Consider the following 15,162-nt stretch of genomic DNA (forward strand, 5'->3'; position numbering starts at 1 on the left):
AAAAAAAAAGGGGAGGTATGAGGTATCCACGTTATTTACTACATCTTGCTTACAGCGTGTAGTACAGTAAATTGCAGGGAAAGTTTGGCATCCATTCTTGTTATCATTTAGAAACTTGCAGCAAGGCAGTGTATAAATTATCATTCTAAGGGGCCCATTTCTCAACGAGTGATAAAGCTAATTGTGAAAGACAAAACTTGTTGCGTATGATAACTGACCAATCAGCTCCCAACTGTCCTTTTTCAAACACATGACAGTTGGGAGAGGATTGGCTGGATCCACATTTATCATATGCAATTAGTTTTATCATTCACAACAAATTTTATCACTCTTGATAAATGAGCCCCATAGTCCGAACAAAAATTAAATAACATTTTTTAAAGAGGGGTTTTCTGCATTTATTATTAACTAGCTGTTGCCCGCGTCCTTGCCCATGATGAAATCACTTCTGCCAACATTTTTCATTTGAGATGTTATAGTTATATGGCTTTACGTAGCGGCCCTGTTGCGGGAGTGGCTCACTTGACCAGCTGTGCTATACAGACTGGTGGCAGCAGTGCCTTCATCCTCCACTCACACCAATACCACTATGTGCCCCGTGCACAGACTGCTATGTAGCCGATCCTATTCAAATGAACGTGGGACCAAAGCGCCCCCACCCCTTTACTGGCCATGCACATGGTGCAGCACCTATAGCATGCATTAATGATGCCAATACATTTTGTCTTTATTACTGCTCCGCTTTATTTGACGGATCAAGAGGAAACAAAGTTCAGGTTATTTCAAGGTGTTTCCCCTACAAAATGATGCAGTTTTTGAGAAAATTGATTCAGTAGTTTTTTTGCACCAACTTGGATCAAACCGTCAAACACAACATTCTTATAATAGTACATATAAAAGAATACGCCATAATGCAAAGTCAAAGGAATTCTCCACTTTGCATAACTCTCTAATCAAATAGTGCTTCTGATTTATAATTAAAATATTGCAACTATTTCTGTCTTAAAGAGCATCTGTAATCTACACCCAGGACTGAGCAGCACACATGCTAGGAGTAAGCGGTGGTACAATCATACCTCTGATGGCAGGGTCTTCACTCTTTGCAAGAATTGTTTTATCATCTCCGCTGGCTTTTTACCTATCATAAGGAATGAAAACAAATGATCTATGAGAATAGCTAATGTAAAAATAAAAAAATACAGCGTTAAAAAAATAAAAGCTCAGACAACTGAAAAGGGGTAATGTGAATAGTACAAAATACTGCCTAGGAAAATAAACATTCTGCTGAGCAGTACATCCAGTGGTCAGCAGGTGGCGATACAGACTATTGCTTTATTCATTTATTTTTTATTTGCTGATCTGACAAATAATATGCACAATGCAAAAGTCAGCCTGAAAGCACGAACACAGTTAGAGACGGCCCAGAGTGTAGCCCATTCAGATAAATGCCTAGGGCCCCATTGCTCTAGTGGGGTGCCCAGCAGGCCTGGTGATGGGAGTGGCTGCAATTTAAGGGGCACTGGTTAAAATCTTGACTTGGCCACCACATTAGTAAAGGCTAACTCTAATGGTGGTCTAGGAATGGTTATTGAAATATTACTAATGCTTTATTTTGATATTAAATTAAGTTACAAATATTAATTTAGAAAATAAAATGAAAATGAAGATTAAATGATTAAAAAATAAAATAAAAATCCCATTAAAAAAAACCATATGATTACAGGCAGAACGATAAATTCAACTTTTATGCTAAAGTTTTGTCTCGTAATTTGTTTCCTGCACTAAAATTTATGGTTTGAGCTACTCTCTACCTGTTCTAAAGAGGTAAAAAAAAATATTCTGCATTATCATTCATTTCCTATGAACTCTCGTATACTGTCTCTTGATAGAACGGTTACTACACAGGACAGATCTTAGGTAGAATCAGTGTATTACCGCTATATACCTTATTTTGTGTTTCTGAGCCTATAATTCTGTCTAATTATCTGCTTAAAATAAACAGATGAAGGTTAACTCTCCCATATCCAAAATGCTTGGGACCAGAAGTATTTTGAATATCGGATTTTCTCATATTTTGGAATATTTGCATACCATAATGGAGATATCCTGGGGATAGGACCCAAGTCTGAACACATAATTAATGTGTCACCTTATACACACAACCCGAAGGTCATTTTTTTCAAATATTTTAATTAGATTTGTGCACGAAGCAAAGTTTGTATACACTGAACCATCAGAAAGCAAAAGGTGTTTCTATCTCAGTCCCGCTCAAAAAATTACGGATTTTGGAATATTTTGGTTATGGGAGACTCAAGCTGTATTCTGATTTTCCAGAGTCCTCTTCTTTGAGTGACATGTTAAATGTTAAAATTAAAAAGAGGAAGAAATAAATGGAGAAATGAGGCAGTAAGAATGGGGAGGAAGATATGGAGCTGATCATATGAAATCACAATGTGGAAGTACCTTTCTGATTACCGATTTTTCGACTGCTTCCTTGGACGCCAGGCACTGGTCGAAGGTCCTTCTTCTTTACAGGTGGTGGACAGAAAACAGGGGAAGTGGAGATGGACAGACAGACTGGAAGCCCTGCAGCACTCATTAGGAGGCCACTAATTCCTAATGGAAGACAAACAGTTGCCACATGTATTGTAACACATTTATACCAGGCTTCATAGCAACTCAGTATGTACTGGATATAGGTTAAATGAAAGAAAAAAATAAGAATTTACTCACCGGTAATTCTATTTCTCGTAGTCCGTAGTGGATGCTGGGTACTCCATAAGGACCATGGGGAATAGACGGGCTCCGCAGGAGACTGGGCACTCTTAAAAGAAAGATTAGGTCCTATCTGGTGTGCACTGGCTCCTCCCTCTATGCCCCTCCTCCAGACCTCAGTGCCCGGAAGAGCTGACATTACTAGGAAAGGGTTTGGAATCCAGGGTAAGACTCATACCAGCCACACCAATCACACCGTACAACTTGTGATAACTATACCCAGTTAACAGTATGAACAACAACAGAGCCTCATTCAACAGATGGCTCATAACAAAACCCTTTAGTTAAGCAATAACAATATACATGTATTGCAGAGAGTCCGCACTTGGGACGGGCTCCCAGCATCCACTACGGACTACGAGAAATAGAATTACCGGTGAGTAAATTCGTATTTTCTCTGACGTCCTAGACTAGTGGATGCTGGGTACTCCGTAAGGACCATGGGGATTATACCAAAGCTCCCAAACGGGCGGGAGAGTGCGGATGACTCTGCAGCACCGAATGAGCAAACTCAAGGTCCTCCTCAGCCAGGGTATCAAACGTATAGAATTTTGCAAATGTGTTTGAACCCGACCAAGTAGCAGCTCGGCAAAGCTGTAATGCCGAGACCCCTCGGGCAGCCGCCCAAGAAAAACCCACCTTCCTTGTGGAATGGGCTTTCATCGATTTAGGATGCGGCAGTCCAGCCGCAGAATGTGCCAGCTGAATCGTGCTACAGATCCAGCGAGCAATAGTCTGCTTTGAAGCAGGAGCACCCAGCTTGTTGGGTGCATGCAGGATAAATAGCGAGTCAGTTTTTCTGACTTTAGCCATCCTGGAAACATAAATTTTCAGGGCCCGGACCACGTCCAGCAACTTGGAGTCCTCCAAGTCCCTAGTAGCCGCAGGCACCACAATAGGTTGGTTCAAATGAAACGATGATACCACCTTAGGGAGAAATGGGGGACGAGTCCTCAATTCTGCCCTTTCCATATGGAAGATCAGATAGGGGCTTTTACATGACAAAGCCGCCAATTCTGACACACGCCTAGCCCAAGCTAAGGCCAAAAGCATGACCACTTTCCACGTGAGATATTTTAGCTCCACGGTCTTAAGTGGCTCAAAACAGTGGGATTTTAGGAATCCAACACAACATTAAGATCCCAAGGTGCCACTGGTGGCACAAAAGGAGGCTGAATATGCAGCAGCCCTGTAACAACGTCTGAACTTCAGGCAGTGAAGCCAGTTCTTTTTGAGAGAAAAAGGATAGGGCCGAAATCTTGACCTTTATGGATCCTAATTTTAGGCCCATAGTCACTCCTGACTGTAGGAAGTGCAGGAATCGACCCCGCTGGAATTCCTCTGTAGGGCCTTGCCGGCCACACACCAAGCAACCTATTTTCGCCATATACAGTGAAAAAGTCTTGCTGTCACGTCTTTCCTAGCCTTTATCAGCGTAGGAATAACTGCATCCGGAATGCCCTTTTCCGCTAGGATCCGGCGTTCAACCGCCATGCCGTCAAACGCAGCCGCGGTAAGTCTTTGAACAGACAGGGCCCCTGTTGCAACATGTCCTGTCTGAGAGGCAGAGGCCATGGGTCCTCTGAGAGCATTTCTTGCAGTTCCGGGTACCGAGTCCTTCTTGGCCAATCCGGAACAAAGAATATTGTTCACACTTCTCCTTTTATTACAATTCTCAGCCCTTGTGTCTGAGAGGAAGAGGAGGGAATACATAGACCGACTGGAACACCCACGGTGTTACTAGTGCGACCACAGCTATCGCCTGAGGGTCCCTTGACCCGGCGTAAAACCTTTAACTTTTTATTGAGGTGTGACGCCATCTAGTGCACCTGAGGCAGTTCCCATCAATTTGCAAAACTGCGTGAAGACTTCCTGATGAAGTCACCACTTTCCCGGGTGGAGGTCGTGCCTGCTGAGGAAGTCTGCTTCCTAGTTGTCCACTCCCGGAATGAACACTGCTGACAGTGCGCTTACTTGATTCTCCGCCCAGCGAAGAATTCTGGTGGCATCTACCCTCGCCACCCTGCTCCTTGTGCCGCCCTGGCGGTTTACATGAGCCCCTGCGGTCTGACTGGATCAGAACCGGTTGGTCGCGAAGCAGGAACTCCGCTTGACTTAGGGCGTTGTATATGGCCCTTAGTTCCAGGATATTGATCTGAAGGCAAGTCTGTTGACTTGACCACAAACCTTGGAAATTTCTTCCCTGTGTAACAGCCCCCCACCCTCGGAGGCTTGCATCCGTGGTCACCAGGACCCAGTCCTGAATGCCGAATCTGCGGCCCTCGAGAAGGTGAGCACTCCGCAGCCACCACAGGAAAGACACCCTGGGTGATTAACCGATGCATCTGAAGATGTGATCCGGACCACTTGTCCAGTAAGTTCCATTGTCCTTGCATGGAACCAGCCGAAGGGGATGGCCTCGTATGATGCCACCATCCTTCCCAGGACTCGAGTGCAGTGATGCACTGACACCTGTTTTGGTTTTCAATAGATTCCTGACCAGTGTCATGAGCTCCTGAGCTCTCTCTATCGGGAGATAAACCCTTTTCTGGTCTGTGTCTAGGATCATGCCTAGGCGAGGCAGATGAGCTGTAGGAACCAACTGCGACTTCGGAATATATAGAATCCAGTCGTGTTGCCGTTACACTTCCAGAGAAAGTGATACGCTGTCCAGCAACTGCTCTCTTGATCTCGCTTTTATGAGAAGATCATCCAAGTACGTGATCATAGTGACACCTTGCTTCCGCAGGAGCACCATCATATTCGCCATTACCTTGGTGAATATTCTCGGGGCCATGGAGAGACCAAACGGCAACGTCTGAAATTGGTAATGACAATCCCGTACCGCAATTCTGAGGTACGCCTGATGAGGTGGATAAATGGGGACATGAAGGTATGCATCCCTCATGTTCCGATTCACGAAAAAGTCTCCCCCTTTTCAGGCTTGCAATGACCACTCTTAGCGATTCCATCTTGAACTTGAACCTTTTCAGGTATATGTTCAGGGATTTTAATTCAATATGGGTCTGACAGACCGTCTGGTTTCGGGATTACAACATGGTCGAATAATAACACCCTCTTGTTGAAGGAGGGGACCCTTGACCACCACCTGTTGAAGATACAATTTGCGAATTGCAGTTAACACTGGCTCCCTCTCTTGGGGGGAAGCCCACCGGGCCGTCGGTGAGGGGGCATTTTCTCATAGTCAAGCCTGTATCCCTGCGACACAATTTCTATTGCCCAGGGATCTAACAGGGAGTGACCCCACTTGTGGCTGAACTTACAAAGGCGTGTCCCCACCGGGCCTAGCTCCGCCAGCGGAGCCCCAGCGACATGCGGTGGATTTTTGCAGAGGCCGGGGAGGACTTCTGTTCCTGGGGACTAGCTGTGTTGTGCAGCTTCTTTCCTCTGCCCCCGGCTCTGACAAGAAAGGACGCACCTCAGACTTCCTTGTTTCTTTATTCGAAAAGCTGCATTTAATAATGTCGTGCTTTCCTAGGCTGTGCAGGAATATAGGGCAAACTAGCAGAATTACCAGCTATAGCTGTGGAGACCAGGCTCGAAAACCTCTCTCCACACAATCCTCAGCCTTCCATATGCCTCTTAAGTCGGCATCATCTGTCCAATGTATATTCTACAGGACACGTCAAGCAGAAATCGACATAGCTTTGACTCTAGGACCCAGTATACTCATGTCCCCTTGGGCATGCTTTATAATTATATATCTATCACTTAAGACAGCATCTTAATATATTTATATGCATACTAGGGTCTCAATCTCTGCTGATAAGGTACCTGTCCACGCTGCTACAGCGCTATAAACCCATGCCGACACAATCACCGGTCTGGGTAGTATACTAGAATGTGCACACTATCTGCAGGATCCCTGAGAATAGCTAGTGCTTCTGTGCAAACAGGACACCCTAGGGGAAGATTCTCAACACATCCTGGCCCTAGTGGGGAAAGGATACAGCCTGAGAATTCTCTTGTGGGAAGCTGCCGTCTCTTGTCTGGAGATTCCCGCTCTTTTTCCTCATGAGAGGAGGGAAATTTACCTCAGCATTCTTCCCCTTAACATGTGTACTCTCGTGTCAGGGACAGATGAGTCATCAGTGATATGCAAATCATCTTTTATTCCAATAATCATATATTGAATATCTTTTAGCCCTCTTGGCTGTAACTTTGCATTATCGTAGTCGACAGTGGAGTTAAACTCCGTGTCGATACCAGTGTTTGTTATTTTAGATAGTGAGCATAGGGAGACTCTGAAGGTCTCTGTGACATAGGGACAGACCAGGGTATATTTCCTTTCTGTTCCCTAACCTTTTGTGCAATAAATTTACCGTAGCACTTACACATATCCAAACAGGTGTCGGCGTTGTGGACGGAGACACCCTCCCACACACATCTGCTCTATCACCTCCTTAGAGGAGCCTTTTACCTCAGACATGTCGACACATGCGTACCGACACACCACACACACACAGGGGATGCTCTATTTGAAGACAGTTCCCCCACCAGGCCCTTTGGAGAGACAGAGAGAGAGTATGCCAGCATACACCACAGCGCTATATAACCCAGGGATTACACTACAACTCAGTGTTTACCCAGTAGCTGCTGTATATACAAATTTGCGCCTAAATTTATGTACCCCCCCCCCCCCTCTCTTTTCACCCTTTTTGTACCAGGATACTGCAGGGGAGAGCCTGGGGAGCTTCCTTCCAGCTGAGCTGTGAAGAGAAAATGGCGCCGGTGTGCTGAGGAAGAAGGCCCGGCCCACTCAGCGGCGGGCTTCTGTCCTTTTGTGTAACTTAATGGCGGGGTTTTTTACACATATACAGTGCTAGACTGTATTATGTGTGTTTTTATTGCCAAAGGTAATCTAATTGCTGCCCAGGGCGCCCCCCCCAGCGCCCTGCTCCCACCAGTGACGGAGTGTGTGGTGTGCTGTGGGAGCAATGGCGCACAGCTGCAGTGCTGTGCGCTACCTTAATGAAGACAGGAGTCTTCAGCCGACGTTTTTCGTCTTTTTCTTCTGTCTTCTGGCTCTGCAAGGGGGACGGCGGCGCGGCTCCGAGAACGGACGATCGAGGTCGGGCCCTGTGTTCGAACCCTCTGGAGCTAATGGTGTCCAGTAGCCTTAGACGCACAAGCTAGCTGCAAGCAGGTAGGTTTGCTTCTCTCCCCTCAGTCCCTCATAGCAGTGAGTCTGTTGCCAGCAGATCTCACTGAAAATAAAAAACCTAAGAAATACTTTCTTTTCTAGTAAGCTCAGGAGAGCCCACTAGGTGCATCCAGCTCTGGCCGGGCACAGATTCTAACTGTGGTCTGGAGGAGGGGCATAGAGGGAGGAGCCAGTGCACACCAGATATAGTACCTAATCTTTCTTTTAAGAGTGCCCAGTCTCCTGCGGAGCCCGTCTATTCCCCATGGTCCTTACGGAGTACCCAGCATCCACTAGGACGTCAGAGAAAACACAGATATGTGAAAGAAAGAGCCAATGGATATTATTTTTTTTAAACTATAAATGAATCTGACATAAAAATCCATTGTTTTCGATGAGTGTTAGGCTGCCCATACACCTAAAGATTTATTGTCCGATCTGGCTGGTTGGAACAAAAATCTGGTAATGTTGCCCCCAAACACTGGAAAACAGACAAAGATGGTCAGACAAATTGGTTAAATCCATTTGATTTAACCATTTTGTCTGAACGACCGATTTTGTAATGTTTTCTGCATTTCGGAGCAAATGGTCAATTGTCAATTGCTCCCATACATTCCCAGATTTCGTTTCAACAAGCCAGATCGGACAATAAATCTTTAGGTGTATGGGCAGCCTAAGACTCATCGAAAACAATGGATTTTAAGGTCAGATTCATTTATAGTTAAAAAAAAATTTTTAAACAAAAACACACTTCTATTAACGTCAGATGGTATGAGCCCACATATGTACTTGTGTTTAATATTACATTTATTACCTGCCAGAGCTGGCGAGATCATTCCTGAGCCTTCTATATTACTGAGAGGCACTGGAGGCACCCTAGAAATTGCAAAACAATTACAAACAATTACCATGTGATAAGTGTAGAATGTTGCAGACATACACTAAAAATCCAAAGCATACATCAATGTTTACCTAGTGATGCTTCTGCCCCTTTCACGTCGGTGACTGTCATGCCACTGTCCCTTAACTGGCGTCTTCAGTGACGGTCGCCCAGGCCAGCTGGCTGATTTCACACTCTGCACCAGGAGGCATTGTGGACAGGTGCAAGGTGGGGGGCTTCTACTTCCCCTGAGTGATGCTGAACGAGATAGACTTCTGCCGGCTATGCCAGCCCTGAAGTGATTGTGTGAGTCAGTAGATCTTGATGGAGACCTAACTAGTTCCGGCTTAGGATCTGCAGGCCTAGAATACGATCTAACAAACCCAGGTCTAGAGATTACATTTCTACAGTCGGATCTCATTACCACAGATTGAATTTCATCATGCCGGGAGGCAGATCTAAGCAGTGCTGGTCTAAATTCAGCAGACCTAGAATCTGATCTGGCAAATCCAAGTTTAGAGTTAGTCCTGACCAAGCCAGGCTGGAAGTCAGCAGGCCTAGAATTAGATCTGACAAATTCAGGCTTATATTCAATAGGTCTAGAATCAGATCTTAGCATTTCAGGTCTAATCTCTGGAGATCTAGCATCTGACATATATATTTCAGATCTGCATTCTTCACATCTAGAATTGGACCTTTTGAAAACAGTTGTGCAGCCTGCAGTCCTCGATTCTGACCTTACTACATCAGGTCTAAAGGCTTTGTAATTCGAGTCTGACCTAACCAGCCCAGTTCTTGAATCTGCTTGTCTAGAAATAGAACGCACAAATGTAGGGCTAGCATTATCAAGCCTACAGTCAGAATCCATGTGTGCCCATTGAGGACTAGTACTTGGTAATCCAATATTGGAGTCAAAAATCATTGGGTTTGGATTTCCTGGCTCAGGACTGTAGTTCAGTGCAGTGGTTTTGCCGTAAGACGGGGTATAACTTGGACTTATTACATTTGCATCAAAGTTAATTAGTTCATTGCTGGTATTGTCTACGTCTTGGTTGTAATTTACTAGTAGGTCATTAGAATCCACAAGTCCATCATTAGAGTGCAATGGTTCAGTACTGAAATTTACAACACCAGAGTTAAAGTTCATTAATATCTGATTGGAGTTCATTATTTCATTATTTGAATTTCCCAAGGTGGGGCTAGCATCAGCCAAGCCATAATTGGAATTCATTGGGTCAAGTCTAGCGTTCATTGTCCTCTGTTGAGAGTTCCTAGTTAGTGGGTTGGAGTTCACTAATAAATGGCTTGAGTTAATTATTCCCTGGTTGGGGTTCACCAGCCCTTGGTTTATGTTTACTAGTCCTCGGTTAAAGTTCACAAATTCTTGGTTGTAGTTAGGAACACCTCGGTCAGATCTCACAAGTCCATGGTTAGCATTCACTAGTCCCTGGTTGTAATCTGCTAGACCTTGGCTGAAGGTCACAGGACTTCCATAAGCATTAAGTGACCCATGTCTGGAATTTATATTCCCACTCAGATGTTGGGCCAATGCAGTCTGGAACTCAGTTGGAGGACGTTTGATGCCAACAGTGGGATAGGGTTTCTGGGCCCGAGCCCGGATTCTAATCCTTTTCTGCGAGGGGAATAGTATTTGGGTCATAGTCTGAAAGCATACATGGGACCCACTGCAAGACTCTCCAAGACGAACACCCAACTGCTGTCTTTCCAAGGCCTCCTGGATCAAGACTGATAATCGGGTTTCAAAAGGGACCCAGTGCCCTGGAAGCTCTTCCCATTCCCACGCAATACATTGCCCAGGGGCAGTGGAAAGAGGAAAGCTCACTCTCCTGACTGGATATAGTGTTCCTATGGAGAAACAGAAGAAATGGTCACAACGCATTTCATTGTTCCATGACGCCTTATATAATTAAGTGGTGTACAAAACTGGTGTTATTCACAGAACAGTATAAAGACAAACACATAATAGTTCTTACATATTCCTGTTTGTTATTTAAAACCCCTTTCAGACCACCAGCTATGAACACGGTTCATTGACACATGAGCACGCATAATTTTTTTATGTACGGTCTGAAAGGTGCCAGGGGTAAAATACCGGGTCGAGCGACCCAGTATTTCATCCTTGGAAGCGAGCAGGATGGAACTCATGTTCAACTGAACTCGCTGTGCGGTGTGAACAGTAGCCGTGTCGATGCAACCAGTTTCCCTTCACTGTGTGTGTACGGGGGGGTGCTTGGAGATCATGTGGCGGGTCACACCCTCGGAGATCCCATGTCAGGCTCCCAGGTGCAACATGCCTCAGGCGGTGTGAAAGGGGTATAAGTGGTAAATGAAAATCCCTTTACAAATTTTAATGTTACAGACTGAAATAAGGAATAGGCATCCACAATTAAAAAATGCAGCAAATATTCTGCACGTAGACAAGGACACATATTTCTCAATCTTACAACTTCAAGCAAGATTTAAATCATATTTTACAGTTCTTTACATCCGTTTTGAGATATGAGAAAGGAAGCCGCTATAATCAAGATGTTTTTTTTAAAAGTAGTACTGTGGCATCAATAAACTCTGTAAATATGGAAACTCTGCGTCTTTATTATATATTTGTGGTATGTTGACAAGAAGGCAAAAAAATAAAAAATTTGCTGTGGAAAACAGTTTGGTTTTAGGCAGTTATTCAAGTCAGAGAATCAGCATGTGGGATCGACTTTTTCAGAAATATGGTATATTGTATTTACTAACTTTTGACATGCAAGAAAAGGCAAGACAGTACACTTTTATACTATGCTTTATAACACATTGTGACACGGATCACATATAGTGGGTAAAAGTTCCACAATGCAGGTTTATTTTCCACAGGTAGGCAATTCACAACTAAACATAAGCAGTTACCAGCAGTTCTTAGCACACAGAGTGCAAAATTCTCCAGAGACCATACAGTAGCCACCCCCCTGGCCTATCACCTGCATGACTAGTTCACCATCAGGAGCACTGTCTCGTGACTGAAACTATCTTAACAGCAGGCTCACAGGTGTCTGCAATCATATTTGCTGTTGCTCAGACTTGATCAAACTGAATACCTGGACTGGATTCCACACCCTGCTGTTCCACATCCATGTCTGGCATGTTTATGCTGTCCATGTGACACTATCTTTCATCTTGTTTATTTCCTCCAAAATTTTGACAATATAGTGAATTAAAAAAAAATGGTTTGGTTTTTGTAAACTTGGCCTAACCCAGACGTGTTTGGAGAGTGCATCGCTGCTAGCACAGTAATGCAGCAGGAGGCGTCTGGTATAAGTAGATGCCTCCTGCTAGCATTAGTAATCTGTGCTGCATCCTAGGTCCTAGGATATATAGCATCAGATCACCTGTGACACCATCAGCTGGCTGCGTAACCCATGGATTCGCACAAGCTGGCAGCCGCAGTTCCTGCAAGGAGGCCAGGAAATATCCATCTGACAGAAAAACAGTCGCCGCCCCGAACAGCAGCAGACTGTCAATCACTAATGATGAAAGATCCGTACTGCACATGTGCAGAAGGGTCCGGCATGTGTGCAAAGTAGCGAGCATCAGTACTTTGCACTATGCGCCACAATACCATCGGGACCTGAATCAGACCCATTGTTTGGAAAATTTGTGAAATTTTTCAGTTGAATTTCACACAAAATCCTGTATATCAGTCACTTTTTACTGTGTACCTGTGTAAATACATGCTACAACTCCTCTTTCCTGACCCATACGACTTCTAGTTGGTTGTGGTTTATAGAATAATCATAGTATTTTTTTTTTCTTAAATAGGCATACATCTCACTCCCTTCTGTATATAACAGACTAGGATTATTGGTTTTTCAAATATACGTTGTTAATATTGGGGCAGATGTATTAACCTGGAGAAGGCATAAGGAAGTGATAAACCAGTGATATGTGCAAGGTGATAAACGAACCAGCCAATCATCTCCAATATGTAAATCAACAGTTAGGAGCTGATTGACTGGTGCGTTTATCACCTTGCACATATCACTGGTTTATCACTTCCTTATGCCTTCTCCAGGTTAATACATCTGCCCATTGTTCTTTAATGTGTGGATCTCTCTGTGACTCTCGGGTTGGGGTTGGGTGACCGTCGGTTGGGATGCTGGCAGTCAGCATACTGCGCATACTGGTCAGCATACTGCACTTGTCTCCCTGCCGTCACCCTGGCGATCCTGGCCACGAGGGTGACGGCAGGGAGATAAGCGCAACAAAGCCACGCTGCGGGCTCAGTGGCTCGCTGCGCTCAGCTCACCACAGGTTCTATTCCCACTCTATGGGTGTCGTGGACACCCAAGAGTGGGAATAGCTCTGGGCTCCCTGCCGGCATCCTGGTGGCCGGGATCCCGGCATCGGTATGCTGACCGCCGGGATCCCAACAGCCGGTCACCTGACTACATCCCACTCTCTCGGTAGTCTGTGGGATAAATTTACTAAAGCTTCTAAAACAGAAAATTGGTGTTCTTACCCATAGCAAACAATCAGATGCTGTCTATCATTTCTCTATAGTCTTTTAAAAAATTATAGACAGCATCTGATTGGTTGCTATGGGCAACAACGCCAATTCTTTGTTTTAGAAGCTTTTGCAAGTTTATCCCTTAGCGTCTGTTGTGGACTATCTTTTCTGAATGTGTGTTTGTGATTTTCTATGGTTCTAATTCGCAAACAAAATTAGCCCCTCTATGTGAGTGTGTGACTATATGTTCGTATTTGGCTCAATACTAGTACATTTGTCTGTTTTACTAATTTCTACTTATATTATTTTTTACGTGTTTCTGGGATGTTTTTTTTTTTTAAATAAATGCAACTTTATACATACTGTACTTGTGTTACTTACAATTAGGGTGTAATGAAGTTTGTCTTGTGAACATTTAACCTTTTGGAGGATATGCGTATAACTCGCTCACTGACAGCTGTCCTAACTTCAATCAGTATTGTTGCCTTTAAAAAACTGAACTTCTGAATGAGCCTGAGAACTGTAGCCGACAACCTCCTCTATGAAAAGAAATGGCAGCTCTTTGTTTAGCGTGGGTGCAGTACTAAATGAGCCACTCGCATAATTTCCTCTAGAAGTTATGGGGTTTTCCTTTCAAGGGGACAGAAGAGACAAAATGACATTCTCCCAAGACCAAGAAAAAAACCCTCTATTGTTATTCAAAGATCAGGGCTACAATTACCTGACATACAGTCACAAAAGTAGGATTATTCATTTCATTTGTTTTGTAAGAAACAGCTGGGTTTTTGCACAGGATGGGTTATTTTGGTATGTCTGCTGTCATATTTATTAAACATTATTATTATGATTATTTTATATAGTACCACTAATTTACGCGGCACTGTACACAGAGCATATATACTGTATAAATCATGTCAGCACCTGCTTACAGTCAAAGCGGGTTGGGCATGCGAGACCGGCAGTCGGAATCCTGGTGGTCAGCATACCGGGTTTAGTATGGTATGCCGGCGGTCGGGCTCCCGGCGACCAGCATACCGGCGCCGGGAAACCGACCGCCGGCATACCGACAGTGTGGCGAGTGGAAATGAGCCCCTTGCGGGCGCGCTGCGCGCACCACGCTATTTTATTCTCCCTCCAGGGGGGTCGTGGACCACCACGAGGGAGAATAAGTATTGGTATGCCAGCTGTCGGGATTCCGGCGCCGGTATACTGTGCGCCGGGATCCCGACACCCGGCATACTGAAGACCACCCAGCATACAGACGCCAGGATCCCAGAATGCAGACAGGGAGGCGAGCACACAGGTTCTATTCCCACTCTATGGGTGTAGTGGACAACCATGACAACCTTGGGCCCCTGCCTGCATTCTGGCAGTCGGGATCCCGGCATCTGCATACTGACTGCCGGAATCACGACCGCTGGTCTCGATACTACATCCCGTCAAAGCCCCTAGAATGAAAGCTCACACATCCACTAGTGTTAATTATGCCACATTCCACTGTACCTTCCAATATGTAATAAAAAATAAAAAAAACTGCTGACAGGACACAAAAGAACAGTGAAGACCAATTACAGCATGGCAGAATGCTTGCCTGACATCACCAACCAATCATAATACAGTGTGCCGTTAGAAGTGACACAGTATGTTTTCAAAGCAAGTGGATTTTTATTTTGAGGGGGGGGGGGGGGAATTCAATTCGCCTCAGCAAGAGTTTTATTTCCTACAGCTTGAATTAGCGTAGCTACCACGTGGTCATTTCACTTAGTGTGGCTCTGCGTGCTCCCGAGTAACATTCAGTCCAAATCTAAAAATGGAAAATGGGGACGTCCGTTTGTA

The 15,162-nt window shown here is 44.7% G+C and overlaps 1 protein-coding gene across 1 annotated transcript in view; it reads right to left on the reverse strand.

Annotated features, from left to right (window-relative positions):
* Positions 1-15,162, reverse strand: part of LOC135054975 (E3 ubiquitin-protein ligase DTX1-like) — a 42,460-nt gene that overhangs the window by 10,898 nt on the left and 16,400 nt on the right. The window contains exons 2-5 of the mRNA XM_063958492.1: positions 8,912-10,685; positions 8,754-8,815; positions 2,464-2,616; positions 1,077-1,138 (exon numbers count right to left, since the gene is read on the reverse strand). Of these exons, the coding sequence (XP_063814562.1) occupies positions 1,077-1,138; positions 2,464-2,616; positions 8,754-8,815; positions 8,912-10,685 (2,051 nt within the window). The remainder of the gene's footprint in view (positions 1-1,076; positions 1,139-2,463; positions 2,617-8,753; positions 8,816-8,911; positions 10,686-15,162) is intronic.

This window comes from Pseudophryne corroboree, chromosome 3 (genome assembly GCF_028390025.1).
Source record: "Pseudophryne corroboree isolate aPseCor3 chromosome 3, aPseCor3.hap2, whole genome shotgun sequence".
Lineage (NCBI taxonomy): Eukaryota > Metazoa > Chordata > Amphibia > Anura > Myobatrachidae > Pseudophryne > Pseudophryne corroboree.